The sequence below is a fragment of the Balaenoptera physalus genome (genome assembly GCF_965194825.1).
Source record: "Balaenoptera physalus genome assembly, chromosome: 3".
Taxonomy (NCBI): Eukaryota; Metazoa; Chordata; class Mammalia; order Artiodactyla; family Balaenopteridae; genus Balaenoptera; species Balaenoptera physalus.
In genome coordinates this window covers 13964508-13987394 of record NC_138890.1, presented here as the reverse complement: position 1 = coordinate 13987394, position 22887 = coordinate 13964508, and the positions used below count along the sequence as shown (strand labels likewise).

The 22887-nt window shown below is 55.5% G+C and overlaps 1 protein-coding gene across 1 annotated transcript in view; it reads left to right on the top strand.

The window, feature by feature from the left end:
• PBX4 (PBX homeobox 4) overlaps positions 1 to 12177 on the top strand; it is a 55930-nt gene extending 43753 nt beyond the window's left edge. The window contains 7 exon segments of the mRNA XM_082457809.1: positions 4418 to 4653; positions 4657 to 4662; positions 4938 to 5128; positions 5389 to 5524; positions 8800 to 8881; positions 9327 to 9433; positions 11873 to 12177. Of these exon segments, the coding sequence (XP_082313935.1) occupies positions 4418 to 4653; positions 4657 to 4662; positions 4938 to 5128; positions 5389 to 5524; positions 8800 to 8881; positions 9327 to 9433; positions 11873 to 12058 (944 nt within the window). The 3' untranslated portion in view covers positions 12059 to 12177.
• The last annotated feature ends 10710 nt before the right edge of the window (positions 12178 to 22887 follow it).

The window sequence follows — 22887 nt, the reverse complement described above, 5'->3', positions numbered from 1 at the left end:
AAGGCAGAGGCGCTCGGCATGGCCGTGTCCACAGCTGGGACCGGTCCTGGTGACTAAGGCACAGGGTAACTTTTGTTAAGTTTTGCTTCTCCTCATACACATACGTTCGCAAAAATATACAGCTTTAAAGAAACAAAGCTTGTAGCTCACGAATGCTGGTCATAACATACGCACTGTTAACACCACAGGGCCTGGGGTAGGACAGGCATATTGTCTCCTTATTCATGGGCATTTGGGCGGTTTTGGTTTTTCACAGTTACGGGGTGGTCGTGTGTGTCCTGTAAATACAGCATCTACAGGGGTCAGTGTTCCTGTAGGGTAAATTCTCAGAACAGAGTTCTGATCAAGATCAAAGGATATGTGCTTTTTCTGTGTTAATCGGCACTTCAAACCTCCCCTCCAAAAAAGGCCACACCAACACATATCCCGTAAAGAGATATGAGAAAATGGTGTTCTTTTTGTAATTTGAGAGCTTTCATTTGAGGACAGTAAGTCCCGTGGTTTTTTGGTGTATTTTTTAAAATCTCCAGCACCTGGTTGGGTACCTGGCTTGTGATAGACTCTCAGATGCTTACTGTTGGATAAGTAAAAGAACGAAAGCGGAGTTCCGTAGTGGTCCAGTGGTTAGGATTCGGCGCTTTCACTGCTGTGACCCGGGTTCAATCCCTGGTCGGGGAACTGAGATCCCACAAGCCACGTGGCACGGCCAAGAAAAAAGAATGAAAGACTGCCACGCACCCCTGAGCAGCCCAGAGTCACACACGCATGAACACACACAGGTGTGCACATGCCCCCACCACCGCATGTCCAGCCTGGACCACTCCTGCCCCTAATTGTAATGAGGGAAGCTGTGATGGGAGCTGTGGAGGTGGCCCCTCCAGCCCGGGAGTCAGGGTGTGCTGGGGGCCCTCTGGGGAGGGACGTGGTGCTGTGTGTCCCTCTCGGGCCACTCCTGAGCCCCAGCCGCAACCACGGGTGCTCAGGGACGAGCTGCTGAGTAAGCCTGAGACGGTCGCAGAGCATCTGCTGTGCTGCAAAGGCCCATGAAGGGCCCGGCAGAGGGAAAGTTCATGAAGGTGGGTTTGGAAAGCTGTCACAAAAGGCCCTGAGTACGAGGTGTCAGAGTCTAGGCTTTAATTTAGGTGGATGCAGGCCCTGGTTGAAGTCTCTGAACAAAAGACTGGCATGATGAACACAGTGTTTGAAGGTAGTCGGCTTGCAGGTGTGCACAGTGGATCAGAGGGGAGGGGTTTCCTCGCAGGTCACGGAGGGCAGGAGAGGGGTCAGCGCAGCAGGGTTCCAGCAGTGGCATTAAGGGAGGGGATGGATGGTGGGTTGATCATGGAGTCTGAATCAATAGGATTTGCAGACAGAGGGCCGGAGGGAGGAGGACGTCCATTATCTACTCTGGGTTAAGAATGGTTAAGAGGGTGTGGGCCTTTACAGGGATCAGGCAGCACAGGTCAACTCTGTGCAGGAGTGCCCAGCGTTTACATCTGGTGCTTCTTGAAGACCAAGTAAGGTTGTTAGAGAATTGGGTCTCTGAACTGGAAGGCCAGCAACTGATAAAAGGGGCACTTTTCCTTTAGTTCTTTCAGAAAAAGCCACATTATAACCCACTGGGACTGAGTTAAGTGACAAGGGTTCCTTTGGGTGAGTTGAGGGTCCCCAAACGTAAGGAGGTAAAGGTCCCTGCATGTGAAGAAAATTCCTGCAAGGATATCTCTTGAGAGCCTTCAATTTTCACTGGTGAGTTTTTGACAGAAAAGGTTAACCTGTTACATAGAGAACAAGAAAGGGGCACGTGATTAATGAGAAAATATCCATATGATAGGATTAAACTCAATTTTTTTTTTAGGCTGCACCACGTAGCTTGCAGGATCTTAGTTCCTGGACCAGGGATTGAACCCGGGCCACAGCAGTGAAAGCGCTGAGCCCTAACCACTGGACCGCCAGGGAATTCCCTAAACAATTTTTATTTGAGCACTTGAGTCAGTTAGTAGCTGATAGTATTGAGAGCCTGTTTCTAAGAAAACGCTTTAAACTTTGTTTTTCCAGAAAGTCAGAGCTAGATGGATTTCCTACATCACTACCTCCTTCTCCGTTCCCTGCCTCCCATCAGGAACCACCCCCCAATCTTTTTTCCTCTGTAGCCACAGATGTTTCTTCTATCACTGAAAAAGCAAAGAAAACACAGGTCCTGCAAGACCACCCTCCTCAGACCCAAGCTCGCTCTGTAACCCCTGCAGCAGCCTCTTCCCTGCACTGCCTGTCTCCCATGCTCCTCCGGAACTTGCTAGTCAGGCTGTACCCCACCACACCCTGCTTTTGCAGAGGTTAACAGCGTTCCCCCAATGACCAAGCCCATGTTTTCACCCCTCTGTGACTACTTCTGGGTTTTCCTCCAACTACCCGATAACTCTTTCCGTCTCCTCCTTTGCCTGTTCTTGAAATGCTGGTTTTCTAGTATTCAGGGGCATGGCCTTCTCATAGGTGTAGCTGCAGGTACAGGTGGATATGTACGGATTTCCCACACATCACATGCCGATGACTCATGAATACCTGTTTCCCACCCAAACTGGTCAGCTCAGCCCCAGCTCCCAGGAAGCAGCTGCCTCGCAGCCACCTGGACATTCATGCTTAGCTGGGTCAGGGACCAGGCTGATGCCATTTTTTCGCGTGCCTGCCTGCTGCTTTGTGTGCTGTGCTTGGGAAAAAAGTGGCACCTTCCAGGGCGAACGTGGGAGTGGTCACAGCCTCTTCCTTTCTCTCACGCCCACATCCGGTGGTCACGGACTCTGGGGCCTCGCCCTCTGGCCGCCCTGTAGCTGACCTGCATCCCCTCGGACAGCAGCAGCTCCCCCTCACTGCCTCCCCTGCCTGTCCACTGCCCGTCCAGTCCTGCCCTCGAGCACGTCACCCTCTCAGTCCAGCTGCGGTGGCTTCTCCATGTTGTAAAGCCAATCATCTTGTTTCTCTGCTTAGAGTCTCTCTGTGGGGGAATTCCCTGGTGGCGCAGTGGTTAAGAATCCTCCTGCCAATGCAGGGGACACGGGTTCGAGCCCTGGTCCGGGAAGATCCCACAGGCCACGGAGCAACTAAGCCCGTGCGCCACAATGACTGAGCCTGCGCTCTAGAGCCTGCGAGCCACAACTACTGAAACCCGCACGCCTAGAGCCCGTGCTCTGCAACAAGAGAAGCCACCGCAATGAGAAGACCGCACACTGCAACGAAGAGTAGCCCCCACTGGCCGCAACTAGAGAAAGCCCGCTCACAGCAACGAAGACCCAATGCAGCCATAAATAAATAAATAAATGTATTTAAAAAAAAAAGATCTCTCGGTGGGTTAGTTCATCTTCTCTGGCACCTCTGGATCAGTCTTTTCCTCTCTGACTTTATAGCAACAACCCTCCCCCCAACACACACACAGGAAACACAGACATAATAGACGTGTTACCAAACCAAAGTTCAGTCGCCTGAAAAGCAAAGTCACTCTCCTGACACCAGGTGGTGGTGAAGGAAAGTACAGCATTTACTGCAGGCCGCCAAGCAAGGGAGTGGGAGACAAGCCTCAGATCTACTCCACCTTGGTCTTTGAGTGAGGGTTTTTTGGGTTTTTTTTTTTAAGGGGAAGAACAGAGAAGCTGGAATTAATCATCCTCTTGTGACATTTCATAATCGTAGTTTCGGGAGTCAGGATGTCTCTGGTTTACGATTCACTGACCAGGTGGGTCCATGGCTTAGCAGTCTGTTAGCTCATCTTGCCCTGGAGACATAACCTGAGTTTGTACATTAATGATGATATCTATAATAGCAATTTTAGCATGTTAACGATGTTATCAACAACAGCAACTTTAGTCATCTGACTGATTGATTAGTGTTCAGTTAGCACAGGACTGAGGTCAAAGAGGACAAGAAAGGGAATAAAGTTTTAGATAGAGAAACTAGTCAAACTCAGTAAGGGAACTCGGTTTTGGGGGGCTCAGTTTCAGACACACAGCAGCACAGCCTTGCCTGAAGCCAGGTTGCCACTAGCCTTTGTATCCCTGCCTGTGCTAGTGTGTGTGTCTGGAACGTGCCTCCTCTCCCATCTGAAGACAAGGTTCAGGGCTTCAGGCTTTCCAGCACCCAGTGCCACCCCGCCCCTGCCCTGCGGGCCCCCACACACACCCAACTGTGGGCTGTGAGCTGTGGTTGGTGTGCCCCCTGCATTCCCGCCACCCGGACTGGGCTCCTAAACACGGCACCTGGACCAGCGTCACAGGGGGTGACTCAATGTCTGTTATCAGATGATGTCTTTCTTTCCCCTCACGGGTTCCGTGAAAAGTGTTCAGACACGAAGCCAGTGCTAACACTCTGTTGTGGTTGTTTTTATTCCGACAACAGACACTGATTCAGTCTCTCCTCTCTTACCCAGGGTTGAACATTCGTGGCATTCCGGAAGAGGGTCCCCCCGACGCTCAGCTCCTAAAGCTGGATAACATGCTGCTGGCCGAGGGCATGTGCAGGCCGGAGAAGCAAGGAAGAAGAGCACAGGCGGCGGCCGGCACAGCAACACCAGGTGGCTGTCCAAATGACAGTGGCTTTGAGCACTCTGACTGCAGGGCCAAGCTGTCCCGGATCCGACAGATTTACCACTCTGAGCTAGAGAAATAGGAACAGGTGATCTTTCTGCATGGAAGAGTTTCTGTCACATGAATGCGCATTTGTCAAAGCAAAACGTGGAGCACTAACTGCCTGCCTTTGGTGGCCCAGACCAGGGAGTCCACACGCTTGGTCTCACAGCAAAGGTGGCCGATTTTACCGGAAGCCTTTTGCCTTCACTTCTCAGTAGCCAGCCTGTGTGGGAGCCTCGGGGGGCAGGTGGCTGGTCCCACATGGAGCCCCGGGACAGCCTGCTGGGTAGTCACTGGCTGGCGTTTGTCTCCCCACCACAGGCCTGCCGTGAGTTCAGCACGTGTGTCACCAGCCTTCTCCGGGAGCAGAGCAGGATGAGGCCTGTCTCACCCAAGGAGGTCGAGCACGTGCTGGGCATCCTGCACGGCAAGTTCAACAGCGTCCAGATGCAGCTGAAGCAGAGCACCTGCGAGGCCGTGATGACCCTGCGCTCGAGGTGCCTCGATGCCAGGTCAGGCCCTACCTACCCCCGGCCTGTGACCCCAGGGTCAGCTCTTAGGAAGAGGAACCAAGTCAGTGCTGGCTTGGGTCTAAGTTCTGGGGGCCTCCAAGCCTGTGCAGGGGCTGTGGCCACAGCTGCAGGTGTAGCCCTCACACAGCCTCTTGGAAGGCGACTGAAGTGCTGACTGCTGCTGTTACACCCTCTAGGGAATCAGAGATGAGGATGAGGCCCCATGTACGATCCCCAGCTGAGGCTGTCTGTCTTCACAGGCGTAAGCGGCAGGATTTCAGCAGGCAAGCCACGGAAGTGCTGAATGAATATTTTTATTCCCATTTGAACAACCCTTACCCCAGTGAAGAAGCCAAAGAGGAGCTGGCCAGGAAGGGTGGCATCACGGTCTCCCAGGTGACAGTCCTTTCCTGCCACACCTCCCCGAACCCAGAAAGGAGGGAAGGTTCAGCCCAGTGAGGAGGACACCCAGGGAAGTTGATGAAATGTGTGGAGCGGGAGCTGGGTGTGCAGGCTCCGAGTCGGCCTGACTGGGCTCAGGTCCCGGGTCTGGGCTATGAACGTGGGCCTCAGGCCGGAAGCCATACCCGCCAGGTGCGGGGACTCGCTGAGGCAACTGGTGTGGGGTGTGTGGTCCCTGAGGCGACACCACAGAGTGTATCATGAGGTACTCTGGATTGCAGTCCTTAGGATTTAACATTCTCCTATCAGAGGGATGTGCTGTGTTGCATAATAGGGGTGGGGTATGAGCTTAGGAGAAGGAAAAGAACTTGGAGGAAAATTAGGACTTAAAGTGATAGACCAGCTCTTGTGCTTAAGTACCAATTCAGTTATCCTGGGATAAATTCAGACGTGTGCACTGCCTTCTTGTTTCTCAAACAGTCCAGTGTGTGTGTCCGTGGGTACAAGACAGACGACATCTGGCTCCAGAGGGGGAATGGTGGTGCAGATCAGACAAGGGACCTGGACAACCTTGGGCAACCTTGGTAGTCGGGACCACCACTGTCCTCCCTGGAATTGGGGTAAGGTGGCGGGGCTAAGACGAGAACCCAAGAAATATTTCCGAAGATTTTTTTTTTTTAAATGATACCAACTATCATTTTACCATATTCTTTTTTTTTTTTAAGGAATTCCTTTATTTTTATTATTTATTTATTTATTTATTTTTAGCTGTGTTGGGTCTTCGTTTCTGTGCAAGGGCTTTCTCTAGTTGCGGCAAGTGGGGGCCACTCTTCATCGCGGTGCGCGGGCCTCTCACTATCGCGGCCTCTCTTGTTGCGGAGCACAGGCTCCAGACGTGCAGGCTCAGTAGTTGTGGCTCACGGGCCCAGTTGCTCCGCGGCATGTGGGATCTTCCCAGACCAGGGCTCGAACCCGCGCCCCCTGCATTGGCAGGCAGATTCTCAACCACTGCGCCACCAGGGAAGCCCTTTCCAAAGGTTTTAAAGTGAGAACGGTAAGTGCAGGCAGCTCACAAGCAAGGGGCAGGACCAGGCCATGCCCGCGGGGCAGCGTGGGGGTCAGGGCACGGCACCCCGCCTCCGGCTGCAGGGAGGGCTGCTCCCGCTGTGCAGTTGGAGGGGCTGAGTTTCCAGCCCAGTCAGCCTGTGCCCTCAGTCACCACCCTCTGCTCTGGCCCCTGCCCTGTCCAGCAGCGACTTGGGGACAAGGGCACTCAGGAGCCCCGCAGGGTCACACAGGCAGCAAAGCCTCACAGGTGTCCTGGTCACATGAGACCTCACTCACCCTGCAACTGCTGCGGTGTCCTCAGCACCTTGGCTGGAGCTGAAGTGAGGGCTGCACCTCTGGGGCTTCGAGGCCCAAAAGAAGTGGGAGGCATGGCAGCTTGTTTGTCACCACGAGCAGTTGTCTGAAAACAGCCAGATTCACTTCAAGCCCTGGCACCCCCAGAGAGCAGCTGGGTCTTGGGACTCAACTTTATCTCAGGAGAGGGTTCGTTGCAAACAAAAGTTTGAAAAGCGCCGGCCGCATTCCAGTGACTCCCGATCTGTGGCCGGGCCCTGACACCCCCGCCCACCAGCAGCAGAATTCTGTGCTGGGAGCCCCTCCCCACTCTGGCGGGTCCTCCAGCTGGAAATGGCTGACAGCTGAAGGAGGGCTCCGAATTTGGGATACAGATGTCGTGTAGGCTGTGGGGTTCGCCTAAGGAGGAAGTAGCGGGGGAGGGAGAGCACCATTAGGGCAAAGGGTGTTGCAGATGAGGCAACAGACGTTTTCAGGACAGGATCAGCTGCAACTCCAGGGTGAGGAGGCCCGAGGGGGAAAGGGCAGGAGAGCTGAGCCCATGGACAGGGCGATGGGCAGGAACCCAGGCGACTGCAGCTGTATGAGCCAAAGGGGCCAGAGTGACTGGGCAGGAAGTGGCCAGTGGCTCCGAGCTACAGCTGGCGGAGAGGGCATCCCACTCCTGTATGAGGTGCCGGGACACACCCCGTGGAGAGGGTGGACCCTGGCCCGGCCCAGCTCCCCGGCAGCCGCCCTCCCTCACCCACATGGGAAGTTTGCTCTTTGTCCCTCTAAAATGCCAGTTGAATTCAACATGGAAAACTGCTCACTGCCATTCTTCTGCAAACTTAGTCCCACACAGACGTGTCGGCACATTCCTTGGAGGTAAGTGGGAACCTAGTTCTTACCTGGTTTGGTTGAGAACAGGTCACCCTCACACCGAGGGCAGGAGAGTTGAGGAGCAGAGAGCACACGTGGGGCTTTGTCTTTTCATGGTTGACATCGAGAGGATTATGGAGGGACATTAAAGAAACAGATTTTTAGAGGAGAAAAGTCCTCCATCCACAGTCCTGCCACATAACTCAACTGTTTATTTCTTTTCATTAAAATACATACCTTTCACTGCAGGGCCAGGTGCCTTACTTTGGGATATGTCTCCATGCTCTTAGGAAGGCACTGCCCAGGGTCTCACCCAGACAGTTCTGCCCCCAGGGGACATTTTCATTATCACAACTCTCGCGGGGAGGGGAGGACACTACTGGCATCTGGTGGGTGGAGGCCAGGGTTGCTGCTCAGCACCCTCAGTGCCCAGGACGCCCCCCGGAGAGTGACCCACAGGCAGAAGCCCTGCCCTGGAGGTCTCCGTGCAGGTTTGGAGTCAGAGCTGGGCTCAGACCTCTAGGCCCTGGGCCGGCCCCTTGCTTACAGGATGCATGTGACTGCAGCTCCCTCCTAACTGGCTTTGGGGACTAAAAACAGACCCTCAGCTCAGTGCTCAGCTCCTTCCCCTGCCCTGTCAGGTGCTCCTTATCCTTTGATAAGTTTTGGATTCGACTGTGTTCTTTGCTTAAATTGCATTCCCAGAAGTGTGGTTACTGATGCGTCCCCCGCATCAGTATTCAGTCTGTTGCCTGCCGCCACAGTGAGCAGACACTCCTCTCTCTGAGTGTGTCACACGCATGCCTGTTTTCCTTCCAGCTCCCCCCTCTCCTATAAGCCACGCCAGGTCCAGGGTGTCACCAACACACTGCAGATGTCTCCCTGGGCCCACAGTTCATTAGCGCCACCTTCTCAGTCCCGGCCTCTCACCCAGCCCCAGGGCCATGCGTTGTCACTCAGTGATGTTCCCCCCTGGCGGTCTGTCCACATCGTGTCTCATCACTAGGTCAGCTTTTCCAGTGACTTCCATCTCTGCCTGTCCACAGGTCTCCAACTCGTTCGGCAACAAAAGAATCCGGTATAAAAAGAACATGGGGAAGTTTCAAGAAGAGGCTACCATTTACACAGGTAAGATGGCAGAGGACACCACCGACGTCAGGGGCCCGGGGAGCCAGGCCAGCTGCCCTTTGAGGCCCAGCTCCAGTCAGTAAGGCTGCCCAGTCCAGAGTCAGTCGCTCCCACGTGGTCGGGTCCACTGAGCTGCATCTGGGGAAGCAGACTGGTCCCTGTGTGTGCCTCTTTTCTCTATCTACACTGGGAGGGTTTCTGTTTCCATTAGTGATTATCCCGGTGAAGTCAACACATCCCGGCAGGCTGGGCAGGTGCTGTGGGGACAGAAAGTTCCTACCAAAAGTCTGGTTTCCCCACCCACGCAGGGCTGCGGGAGGGGCAGGGAGCCGTAGGAGTCACCTTCGCAGCCTCTTCCTGGCCGGGGGGCTGGTAGGTCCCACCTGAGGAGTCACTGTGACTCCCAGGGTGGGAACACTGGTCCTGACCCCTTCCGCCCCTCCAGGTTCCTTTGGTCCCTTTCCGATGACCAGCACCAGCGACACACTTATCACCCTGCAGACGCTGGCCTCCCTCCGGCCCGCCCCTGGGGAAGGCAGCCTTCTGGGCCAGGTGAGTCTCCAGCACAATCCCAAGGACACCTGTGGGCTCCCAGACTCAGTGATAGGGCCGACGTGGAGCCCAGGTGGGTGGCGGGTCCTCGGAACCGGCCATCTCGTCCGTGTCTCAGTCCATCATGGGGACGGATGCAGGCTGGCGGAGCCGCCTCAGGGAGCCCAGCTCTGTGGAGCCCCACTCGGCAAAGACCTTCACCCCTCACAGGACTCGATGGCTGCTGAGAGCTTTGCCTATTGGGAAGGAGCCCTCCCTCCCCGATGGTGTCTGTACCCATCAGGAGAAGGCAAGGGTGGGCAGACGAGGCCCTGACGGTCTGAAGGTATAGCCCCACTGGGCTCAGACCCTTCAACACGTTCATGCCGTGGCCTCACCATCCTGGCTGCCCCCTCGGCCGGTGCGAGCTGGGCCAGAGTGAAGATCTGGGAAGAAAATGAGCCATGGATCTCAGCTGTCTCAGGATGTGCCCTCGGGAACTTTCTCAGGGTTTGGGGCAACGTGCCAGGCCAGCCAGGGTCAGAGGGCATCATGCCTCTCGCAGTCCCTGGGGCCTCTCGGCCTCCCACTGACAGCTGCAGGGGCCCGACACCCCCCCCCCCCGCAGGGTTGTCCTGAAGAGGCTGCGCAGGTACAAGTGTGACAAGGCCGGCCATGCGGCAGTGGGCAGGGCCTTACACAGCCCACCTGTTTCCTTTGGAATTGACCCCCCACCCATTTACCCCCAGCCCCTCTTAAAGGTTCAGGGAATGGATGCCTCCCTGGGCCGGGCGCTGTGCATCCCATCACTGTGGCAACCCCACAGCCCATAATGAGCACCTGAGCAGAGTAAGTACTCTGACACCACCAGGTGGCCAGACTTGTCCGGCTCTGCCCTTGCCCAGGGCTCAGCACCTCGAGCACAGTAGGGGTGAGCGTGTGAGAGGAATCGGGGTGAGGGTTCTGTGCACTGTGACGTGGGCTCCTGTCAACCCCACATAGTAAGCAGGAAGGTTGAGGTTGTGGTGTGGACACCCACCTGTGCCGCGGGCCCCTGCCCTGGGCAGGCACAGATGCTCTTCCAGAGAGCGGGTCTCGGGCTGAGGTCACCCCAGCTGGGAGCCATCTCCTCGGCCCTGAGCTGCCCTTTGGCTCCCAGTCCCACACTGGGCCCCAGCCTGTCACCTCCCAGGCCTGCAAGTGGACCCCTCCGCTCACCACTCATGTTCTCCTTCTGGGATCACAGGCCTGTGGGTGTCCCTCCAAGGGCAGAGTGTGTCCCCCGAGGCCAGTATCCTTGTCCCAGTTGCTTTCAGACTGAGGGTGGGCGGAGCAACGCTGGCCTCTCAGTGTCCCTGTGTCACATGATGAGGCAGCCCTTGAAGGCATTCTCTTGATTTGTTTGCCCAACACTGTCCTCTGTGGCAGCTCCTTGGGACACATGGGAGGTAGTAGCTGAGGTGGGGGAGGGGGTAACGGGATGCGGGGGTGAGGAGCCGGATCTTGGGCCTTGTGGGGTCAGAAGGGGTAGAGGGTGCAGGCAGGAGGGTTCTGCCTGTTAAGGAAAGGTCAAGAATGAGGAAGGTGAATGGGACTTCCCTGGTGGCGCAGTGGTTAAGAATCCACCTGCCAATGCAGGGGACACGGTTTCGAGCCCTGGTCCGGGAAGATCCCACATGCTGTGGAGCAACTAAGCCTGAGCGCCACAACTACTGAGCCTGCAGTCTAGAGCCCGTGAGCCACAACTACTGAGCCCATGAGCCACAACTACTGAAGCCCGCGTGCCTAGAGCCCTGCTCCGCAACAAGAGAAGCCACCGCAGTGAGAAGCCCGCACGCCGCAACAGAGTAGCCCCCGCTTGCCACAACTAGAGAAAGCGCACGCACAGCATCGAAGACCCAACGCAGCCAAATAAATAAAATAAATATATAATTAAAATAAAATAAAATAAAAAAGAATGAGGAAGGTGAAGGGGAGCTTGTGAGTTGCAGGCCCTGCTCTTGTGGGCTGCAAACCACTACCAAAAGTAGTGGTTTCCATTGTGGGGGGCTCCTGTGGACAAACAAACATCCCAGGGTCACATGTGCCCGATATATCCCAGCCCTGCAGACAGAGCCCGCACGCCCACAGCCATGGGCCCTGCCCTCCTGACTCCCAGCCAGGCCCGCATCCTGCTGGGTTCCTGAACCTCTTCCTGCGCACCACGTCTCACCACGATGTCTTGGGGACCACCGTCAGCTCCGGGCCTGCCTGGGTCTCCCTCACCCTCAGAGTGTGTGCCGCGGTGCCCCGTCAGTCCTTTGCCAGAGCCCGGCCGGTGGAGGCCAGTTCCTGCCAAGGAGGCACACTCATGTGCAAGGCCAGCTGTGACCCAGGACTGACCCCTCTGTCCCTGCCCCACCTCCAGATGGGTCATCTGTCCCACGGCCCCCTTCTGACTCTCTGTCTCTGTCTTTTCAGGCCAGGGGCGGCTGGCAGGTGAGGCGAATGTCGACCACTTCACCTATTGGAGACCCCGGCAGTGTCACCTCAGACGCATCTAAGTGTTGGGATGAGCAGAAAAGAGGACGGTGTGACCTGCCTTGGTTCCCTAGAATTCATGTTACCTCAGAAAACCCAGAACTGACGGCAGACAGCGCTCCCTGAGCTGACGGCAGGCGACACTGGTACCATATTTTGCTTGTCAGCTGGGGTTTGAAATGGGCTGAGACACTGCTCGTTCTGCCAGCTCCGTTTGGTTTTTTTTATAGTAATTTTATGGTTAAGGCTGAGTTGTTTCTTCCAGGACTTGGCACAAATTCTCCCATTACAATTTTGGACTGATTTTAATTTCAATGTCGTTCACTCCCAGATTTGTTCCTGCCGATGGCTGACCACGCAGGTGCAGGGCTGCAGCTGCGCAGTTGGGCGGGTTGTGATTATGTTTGCTCATTTATCCATCCGTGTGCCAACTCTCCCAGACACTGCCTTCCGCACTCTCTTCTGCTGTGTCATTTCATGTGGGTTTTTTTTGTTTTGTTTTGTTTTGAATTTTTTTTTAATTAATTTATTTATGGCTGTGTTGGGTCTTCGTTTCTGTGCAAGGGCTTTCTCTAGTTGCGGCAAGTGGGGGCCACTCTTCATCGCGGTGCGCAGGCCTCTCATTATCGTGGCCTCTCTTGTTGCGGAGCACAGGCTCCAGACGCGCAGGCTCAGTAGTTGTGGCTCACGGGCCTAGTTGCTCCGCGGCATGTGGGATCTTCCCAGACCAGGGCCCGAACCCGTGTCCCCTGCATTGGCAGGCAGATTCTCAACCACTGCGCCACCAGGGAAGCCCTCATGCGGTTTTGATTTAAGTCTGTTGTGAGCTCAGAATTTTACTGGGAATTGGTTTGGCACTTTTTCACGTTAATACAAGTTCTACCATTTTCAGCTGAAATGTCGTTAAAGACGATAAACTTCCCGAGCACTTTCCTGCATCCGTGCTCTTGAAATCCTGCCGGCCCAAGGCTCGGCGCTCCGAGTGCCCCGGCTCCTGGATGTCCCTCTCTGTCTCCTCGCCCAGTTCCTCCTCTGCTTCAGCCTTCGGGTGGGACCTTCCCTCTGTCTCCTCCTCTCTTCCCCTCACCGGGAATGAAGATGCTAGAGCTGGGCTGTTGGGAGAATTAAATGAACCTGGGCTCAGGACAGCTCGGGGCCCTGAGCAGATGCACCGTATCTGCCCGTCAGTCAGGGTCACCGCGGCCCTAACCCCGCACTGTCAGCTGCCACCATGACCAGCATCTGAGCTTCTGTCCAGAGTGTTTCATCTCTGGACACAGAGTGGTCCGACTCCCATGCACCTCCACACCAGCTCCGCCCAGATCCTGGCCAGCTGGATGCACCACCGTTCTCCCGGTTCTTGGGGCCCCCATGCCCGAGGGATCCCTCTGTCCTGTCTCCAACCCCCGCGGGTGCCACCACCGTGGCGCCGATGCTCTAGCGAGGGTTGCAGACAGGAAACGAGGTGCGGGAGTGAGGGTCCGCTGGGTCACAGCTATGCAGCACAGCGGGGTCCTGGCCTGCACCTCGAAAGACTGAGCACGGTGGTCTCCTGGGATCAGAGGACCTCTCCCCGCCACCCCTCTGGCTTCCATCCCCCCCGCACATCTGCCCATCCCAACCCATCACACCCACGGGCCTCTGGGCAGCAGACGGCTGCTCTCACCTGGCCTGTCACCACACTGCCCTCCACGTCTCCATTTCTGTTGCTTTCAAGAGCCAAGAAATGGTTGTCTAAGGCAGGTGATACAACCTCAGCCAACCGTGTCCAGGTCCTGGCCCCTTTCTCCACTGGCACCCACTGCATGCTGGTCCTCAGGGTGACCTGCCAAGACGGTCCGCGGCAGTCTGTGTGTGTCCCTGCAGACGAGTCCCCACTTGGCACACCATGCTTCCCTCTACACGATGCATCTTGCAGTGGCCACTGCCTCTGTGTCTGGGAGGATCTTCCTGCAGTGAATGAACTGCCACGGCTGGAGCCCCTCAGCCCCAGTGCTGGATAGTTTAGGTGGTTCCCATCTTTGCAGCCCTGTGCCCGCGAAGCCCCTCAGCTCAAGTCTCTTTGGTGCTGCTCTGCGAGCCCGCCGCCAGCCTGGCTCTCTGCATAGTTGGCACTTCTTTTCTTCCCCTCACTGCCTTGCAAACCTTCAGGGTGGGTGGGGGACAGCCATCAGGACCTCCCCCTGCATCTGTGACCTTTCCACCGAGCCCTCCCAGCTGCTCTTCACCCTGTCCCTGCCAGCAGGAGCTGTTAGGATGCTGGACAACCTCAAACCCACAGCCCCGGGGGGGTCTTGGTCAGTCGAGGCTGTTGTACAGCCCACCCAAAAGGCGACCCCGTCCCCATGAGCAGTCACTCCCCATTTCCCCTCCCCAGCCCCTGGCAACCACTCATCTGCTTTCTGTCTCTGTGGATTTGCCTGTTCCAGACATTTCATATACATAGGATCATACATGTGGCCTTTTGTGTCTGGCTTCTTTCACTCGGCATGTTTCCAAGGTTCACCATTTTATTTATAGCATGTGTCAGTGCTTCATTCCTTTTTACGGCCAACAACCCACTGGGGACGGTGCCTTGAGACAAGGCCTTAGGGAGGTGATTGAGGGAGCATGCAGAGGTGCAGGGTGGGCGCTGCCTAAGGTACCCACACCAGTGGGAGGGCAAGAGGTGCCGGCCCTTGGAAGGGGCCAGGCCAGGTGTGAGCAGGGGGCACCCCAGGGGTACTCGCATCTTCACGATCCGCTGCTGCATCGAGAACAGACTGCAGGAAAGGGGAGTCTGAGGGTCCTGCGACCTCCCAGGTGGTGGTCAAGTGCAGGCAGGGGTGGTTAGGGTCGGGGGGATGTGGGTGAAGGTAGACCTGCAGGACCTGCTGCTGAGTAGGAATGGGGTGGTCTGAGCCACAGAAGACTGGACGGGGACATCACAGAGGGAAGGTAGCTCAGCTCTGGACTGACAGGCTTGGGGTGTGCACGCAACTAGACATCGGAGTAGTGTTCAGGATAGAAATTTGGAAGTTGAGAGAGGCCACAATATGGGACAAAAACCAAGACAGGATGTCATGGAAGCCAGAAGGACAGATTTCAGGAGCAGAAAGTGAAGCTCCACCAACATGGAAAAATGACTGCCAGACTGAGCAGCCTGGGTTCAGTGGAGCGATGGGGCCACCGATTAGTTCAAGAGACAATCAGCGACTCAGAGAATCAGAGAGCACAGTCAGCTCTCCAGGAGATTCGCGGCAAAGAGGTCGCCAGAGGCCGTGCGGAGAAACTGAGGCAGTGCCGCGGAGAGCTGCCGGGTAGGTCCTGTGGGAGCAAGAGGGTGGGATGTGCCACGGCAGGTCGTGTGGACACTGGAGAGGAGGTGGAGAGCGCGGTCCCAAAGGAAATAGACAAAGCCGCAATTTGCGGGTCCCAGGTGGCCCTGGCGCCTCCCGCTCACTTGCGCCCTCTCGTGGCTGTGGCGTGAATGCGGCTCGTGGTTGGCTTGGCCGCCAGCTTCCGGCTGAGTCTCTTGGAGGTTTTGTTTGCTTGTTTGTTTGGTTTTTTGGCGGCACTGCGCGGCATGTGGGATCTTAGTTCCCTAACCAGGGATCGAACCTGGGCCCCCTGCAGTGGAAGCGCCTAGTCTTAACCACTGGACCGCCAGGGAAGTCCCTCTTGGAGGGTTTTAATTTGAGGAAACTCCCTAGGTCAATTTCTGCACATAAAGTCACACTTTACCAGCATTTCATACTGCATTATTCAAAAAAATGCCTAAAATGTGGCCACACGACACTAATCGAGCTATAAGGACTACAAGAGCGCAGAGGAGTCACCTGGCACCCCCTGAGCCCACCCTGCTGGCGGGGTGGGTGCTGATGGCACCTCCATGCAACAGGTGGGGACACTGAGGCACAGAGGCCTCGTGACCTGTGCCCCAGGCTCCCATTTAGGAGAGAGACGGGCAGAGCCAAGGCTGTGAGCCCGAAGGCAGTTCTGGGGAGAGAGCTCATCAGTATGGCTGCTCAAGATGGCAATTTTCTAGACTCTATTAATATTAAAAATGCACACAACCCTCTCCCTCATCAGTTTTCCTTCTAAGAATTTTTCTACAGGTACATGCAAATGAATGCAAAATGATGCATTTCCTGCCACATTTTTTGTAATTGCAAAAAAATGAAAATAAATGTCTGTCCATTGGGGACTGTTTAAATCACGCTGTTCAGCCCTGCAGTGGAATAGCATACAACAGTTCAAAAGACTGAAGTTGCTTTTCTCCACAATGCATTAATGTAAAAAGTAGGAAGGATGACCATTTGTGTCCATTTTTGAAATTGGGGGGTGGAGGTATCCAAGTATCTCTGGAAGGAGACACAGGTCACAGCCGTGGCCACTGGGGAAGGAAGCAAGGATCCGGTAGTTGACAGGGAAACGATCTCTCATTTCTCTGTATACCCTTGGGCAGTCTGCATTTTAGAAATCCCTGAGGCTTGTGCAGGGAGAGCAGCAGGAGCCCTTGGAACACTGACCACTCCCCTCAGCCAGTCCTGCTCATTATTCTCCCCCCCCCCCCCCGCTAATCTGTGGCTTGGAAGTTCATGATCAGGGCCCCACGGGAGGGGGATCTGGAGACCACCACACAGGGAGAAGAAGGTGGAGGTGGAATGAGAGGTCCAGCTGCTGTGTCCCATCACCGTCCACTAGAGGCCGCTGTGGCCCTGCAGCGAGTACAGAGCTGGAGGCTGGAGACCTACCTCTCTTGGGCTGGAGACCCAGGGATATAAGACCCCCTCACCTTGTAGCTGTGGGGTCCAAGGGCTGATCCTTTTGAAGGGCCGGGCTCAGGGCAGGAAATGAGACCTCCACCATTACTATTATACCCAGTGTGTTCCTTGCAATGTGTCTGACAACCCTCACCCCTGAGCTGGGCACCCTTCCTCTCATGACATTTGCATATGTGTTTGTTATTTGCATATAATATGCACGACTTGCTTTATTTGAATTAAAGATGTGTGGGATTTGCATAGCCTTTGCGTACCATTTGTGTAGCTTTTCAGAGATTTGTGAGCCAGTTTGGTGGGAGACAGAGACTGGGGATCCGTGTCCTGGGCTGCCTCTGAGAGATGAGTAGGCACCTTCCCCAGGTTCCATGAAATCACATCTCCATCACCTGGTCAGGAACCCCAGGAAGGCACACTCTATCTGCTTAGAGCTCCACGGAGCCACTGAGGCAAAAGCCACTGTAACCTGGGTAGGGTTCCAAGCAGCTGGACACAAGACCAATTCAGAGTCTCGAGTCAAGGCGGCTACTCTGAGGGGTTTAGGCCAGAGATGGGTTTAAATGCAGGCTCTGGTTCATCAGGGCTGGGTCAGGCCTGGGAATCTGCATTTCCACCATCTCCCAGATAAGGCTGAAACTCTGGCCAGATGTCTGGGCGGGGGAGAGCCGCTAATATTCTCCCTGATTCACACTTTCTTTTTTTTTTTAAGTGTTTTAATGGTGTTGTTTTTTTTTTAACATCTTTATTGGAGTATAATTGCTTTACAGTGGTGTGTTAGTTTCTGCTTTATAACAAAGTGAATCAGGTATACATATACATATATCCCCATATCTCCTCCCTCTTGCGTCTCCCTCCCATCCTCCCTATTCCACCCCTCTAGGTGGTCACAAAGCACCAAGCTGATCTCCCTGTGCTATGCAGCTGCTTCCCACCAGCTATCTATTTTCCATTTGGTAGTGTGTATATATGTCCATGCCACTCTCTCACTTCGTCCCAGTTTACCCTTCCCCCTCCCCGTGTCCATTCTCTACATCTGCGTCTTCATTCCTGTCCTGTCCCTAGGTTCTTCAGAACCTTTTTTTTTTTTTTTTAAGCTGATTCACATATCTTAACCCCAGTCTTCCCACCAGAGAAAAATCAATTCTAATATTCATCATGCTAATTAATTAGCAAAGTGTCTAGGATTGACTGGTGATTAAAAAAAAAAAAAAAAGACTGGCTTTAGGTTAGAGTTTTGCAAGTCGTGGCCCTATACCTGGAATGTGTGATCCTGAGTGGGGTAATGGCCCTGCCTGGGTGTGGGCCCTGCACACGACAGCACTCCCTCGGGGCCGGCTGAGACAGGGTGCTGCTTGGGTGTCAGATCCTTAGGTTCCTTATTTTGGAATAGCAATAAATTGGAAAGAGAATGTCGAATGCAATTAAAATGCACAACATGAGAGCTGTGAGTTTCAGTTTTATTTGGGGCCATACTGAGGACTATAGCCCTGGAGAGAGCCTCTCAGAGAGCTCTGAGAAACTGCTCTGAAGAGGTGGGAAGGAGGTCAGCATATATGTGATTTTGGAAAAAGGGATGTGCAATCAAGCACACATCTCAGTAGAAGGTTGCTGCTAGTCACAAGGAGCAGATGTCTCAGTTAATGATTTTAGTGCTTTTCAAAGTATGGGAAGATGCAAGAAATTTGGTTCATAAAAATTTTCTCCTGGGACTTCCCTGGTGGCAGTGGTTAAGAATCCGCCTGCCATTGCAGGGGGCACGGGTTTGAGCCCTGGTCCGGGAAGATCCCACATGCAGAGAAGCAACTAAGCCCGTGCGCCACAGCTGCTGAGCCCGCGCTCTAGAGCCCGCGAGCCACAACTACTGAATTCCGCACGCCTAGAGCCCGCGCTCTGCAACAAGAGGAGCCACCGCAACGAGAAGTCCCTGCTCACCACAGCTAGAGAAAGTCTGAAGAACGAATTAGTGCTATTCTGGCTAGCCTCCCTCAACTGAAGAACTGGGGAGATGTGTACAGGCAGAACTTGAACTTGTGCTCTGGCCGACCGGGCTGGCCCCTGGTGAGGTCCAGTCTCTCCAGACAGGTATCCCTGGTGTGAGGAGGCCCTGCATGTGCTGCCTTCCCTGAGCCTCAGTTTTCCCCGCTGTGAAGTGGAAACAGAAGTAGCTCCTGCCCCAGTAGGCTTGGTGGGAATCACGTGAGCACTGAGGGCCCAAAGCACCGAGCATGGTGTCCATGCTCTTGGAGAGTTTGGGGTTACCTTGTCCCCGTTCGGCCGAGGGGGACACTGAGACAGGAAGACAGGAGGGCGGTGGTTTGACCAAGGGCAGCCTAGCTCAGGCTGCCACAATTTCTGTGAAGGCCTGTGAGGGCCAGAGGGTAGATTTGAGGATGGACGGACCCCACCGTCTCCCTGCTTGTTCTTCACTGGGCCGCCAGGGGGCAATCTTACAACGTGAAGTGGATCCAGGCACTGGTTTCCCTTCCCTCTCAGACTCCAATTCCCTTTTTCTCCCCCTCCAGGCCCTACAAGGTGTGTCTTTGACGTCATTTCCCTCTTCACTGGCCCCCTGGCTACCCTTCCCATAAACATGTGCCCGCCCCAGGGCTTTTGCACTGGCCGTTCCCTCTGCCGGAGCACCCTCTCTTCCCTTCTATGCCCGGCGAACTGCTCTACCCCTCCCCCAGACCCCAACCCTGTCCTCTGCTCCCAGCCTGACCCCCACAGACCCTCTCCCCAGGACCTGACCCCTCAGGGTCCCTGACTCACTACTGCCCCCTCCCCAGCTTTCTTCTCCCCCTAGCCGCCCCGTCCTCACCAGCCAGCCAGCGTCCAGGGGCTAGGGGCACCTCAGGAGCCAGGGCGTTTTGGCTTCTCCTCCTGGAACCACGTTCTCTGGAACAGAGATGGGGCAACTCCAAAAAAAAAAAAAAAGGGAATTCCCTGGCCCGGGTTGGGGAACTAAGATCCCCAAAGCACGACGGTGCAGCCAGAAAAAAAGAGGTGATGGGGCAGCTGTGGGCGTGGCTCCAGATAATCCCGCTCTGGGCCCATCACCCACCCACCCCACCCAATCGCCGCCCAGCCACCGGGGACAGGACGGGGGCTGGGCTGTATGTCCCCAGGGAGGATCTACCCCTCTCTGGTCCTCAATTTTTTTTTTTTTTTTTTTTCTATTTGGCCTCGCGGCTTGCGGGATCTTAGTTCCCCGACCAGGGATTGAACCCGTGCTCTTGGCAGTGAAAGCGCAGAGTCCTAACCACTGGACCGCCAGGGAACTCCCTCTGGTCCTGGCCGATGGGGATTTTCCGGACCAAAGCGAGTCCTGGGGAGGGTTGAGAGGTGAGGAGAGCTGTGGTCTGTGTGGAGGGGAGGTCTGCGATCCCACGCACCCCACGTTGGTCATTCGTCAAAGGCCCCCCGAAGCTCCTAGTTTAATTTCGCAGTGTCTCCTGGGGCAGGGTAGAACTGGGGGAGCGGGCAGCACTGGTTCTCAGTCCACCTGGACCCCACCCCTCATCTGAACCACCGCCTCCCTGGAACCTCGGTGTGTCACCTGCATTCAGACCCTGACTCTGGCTCCACCCCTCATTTGGTCCCTCCCCATCCCTGGTTCCAGCCTGGGTTTGATACAAGAGGCTGGATTTTGTGCTTAGGGGTCTCCGTGGTGACCCAGCAAGAGTTCACCCAGAGCTCCTGCTCCTACTGACAGGCACCATCAGAGCCATGGAGGATTTGTGTGTAGGAGAAAGGCCAGAGCCTATGGGAAGCCGGGGACTCTCAGGCCCAAGGGTGTGGTTCAGGCTGCGGCTCCCCCTTTGGCCTCCAGGGGCCGCCCCAACCCAAAAGATAAGGCCACCAGGTCCCTATCCTGGTTCCATCAGGGGAATGGCTCCTACTTCCAGAATCTGCCCCTGCTACCCCAGTATGCCAAGTAAACCCTCTGAGCCTCAGTTTCGCCATCTGTAGAGCAATTATAGGAACAGCCTCACTGGGAGGGGTCAGTGAAGAGATGCAAATAAAGCGCTTCAGCATCCAGTAGGTGCTCAATGGATTTGTGGGCCACTTGCCCAGCCCGTGGCTCAGGAAGGCGGACAGAGAAATTAGTGCTAAAGCATGGCCACGGGGCAAGGAGCACATTCTGGGGTGAGACACTTGGGTCTACTTAGGACACGCTGAATCCAAAGGGCATGGGGGAGGTCTTGAGGCCCAGGAGGGGGCTGCACCCACGGAGGGGGTGTGAGGTGTGGGGTGGTCAGGCTGCAGTGACCTCCCCTCCATGTGGCCAAAGGAGCCAGAGCTTCCTGTAGGAAACTGGTCCAGTTACAGGCTCCTGGCTGCCAGGTACGACAGCTGTAAAGGAGTGAGCTCCCTATTGTCAGGGGCATGCAAGCAAACAAATGGTCTCCAACAGCATCTGGGCCAGGGGACAAGACAAGAGGCCTGATTCTCCAAGGACACATTAGGAGGCAGGTCACAGCCTGACCACAGGAGACCGAGGGTGGCACCGCCCAGCGGCTGGACTCCCCAGTCAGAGACAGCAGGTTCCAAAGAGCTAGGGAACAAACATTCCTCAGCTCCAGGCGCTGGGCAGGCCACTCCTGCCTGGTGAGACGTAAGCTGGATCTGGCCGCGTGGACTGCGTGTTTTTCCTGTGGCTTCTTCAGCCACAGTCTGACCACAGCCTAGATTCCGTCGGGTCGGCCATTTCCAAGTGTTTGTGTTCAGCTGGGCCAGACATCGGGCCTGTGGCCTTGGCCTCCCAGGAGGCCTGGAAAAGCACCACCAGCCTCCTACTCAGACATCCCTCTGCCTAGAGGCCGCTCATGAAAGCCACTCAGCAGCCAATGACAAGGGATGTGGGAGAGGCACAATCATGCTGAGGCCCAGGGGGAGCCTGTGTGTCCCGTGAGCAGGGGCCTCCCCCCCAGGCCAGGACCCCAGATGCAAAAACATGACCCTTGGCAAAGCTGACTTATTGGAGCCCCACTGCCCTGGCTTTCGAACTTTAGGGTCAGCTTGGGACCAGGTCAGCAGACACAATTGCAAGTCAGAAGCCAGGGTTATGTGTGAACAGCCCTGCCTCCGTGTGGGACCCTGTGAAAGGTACCTCCCTCTCTCAGCCTTGCTTTCCTCGGCTGAAAACTAGAGATAATACCTGCCTTAAAAGGTTGTTGACAAGATCCAACCCAATGCCTAGCAGGTGCTTCACAAACCTGAGGACTCTTCTATGCCTCCAGATTGGGTCTGGCTCTGCCTCCCCCATCTGACTGAAAGCCCCCTGAGGGGAGCGGCTGGGTCTTCAAGAGGAGGTAGTGAATTGCGGTTCATCTAACTGTGTCCCTCCCCTGCTCAAAATCCTCACAGACAAAAGGTAAACTCTAAAACCAGCTTTCAAGACCTTTGGACATCTGATCTTGGTTTGGCAAACTCCTATTCTCTCTTCAAAGCCCATAGCAAATGCCCTCTCCTCCAGAAAGCCTTCCTTCGGCCCTTCTCTGGTTTTTTCCAGCCCCTGGCCCTCCTGCTGGCCTAAATCTGACCCCCACAGGCTGAGGTACCTGTGCCTGGCTCTGCCTCCCTCTTCAGAATGGGGCTCTGGAAAGGCCAGTCCAGGGCCGAGTCTGGGCATGATCAAGCATAGCTATACCCACAGGTCTGCATGTAGACATCACCTGAGAGCACATGTGTGCACATGCATGTGTGTGTGTGTGTGTGTGTGTGTGTGTGTGTCGCTGTCCCTGTGCTGGGCCCCAGGAGGGGCAGCCAAGGCAAATCCCCCCAGACCACCCAAGACAGAGGCATCTTTACAAGGCGAGGAGCGTGGGCTGAGCAGGGCCCCTTTATGAGGGAGCCTGACTTGGCCGGGAGCTCATTTGTCTACCGACCCTCAGCCTGGAAGAACTGGGAGTGTGAGCAGCCGACCTCAGCCTCCTCCACCATGCCGGTGGTACCCTGCCTTATGACCCATCGTTAAAGCTCAAGCTCCATCTGGGGCAAAGGAGGGGCTGGGGCCCGGGGGAGGGCTGAGTCCTGAGTGGGCTCCCCCGATCGCCCTGATGGAGGCCCCACCAGGCAGCCTTCGAGGACATACCTGAGGTTTGGCAGCCAGTCCCCAGGGCTGAGTCAGCAGGAAGGGATTCGGGACTTCCTAGGAAAAGCATCTGGGACTTCGAGGCGCCCCCAGCCCCC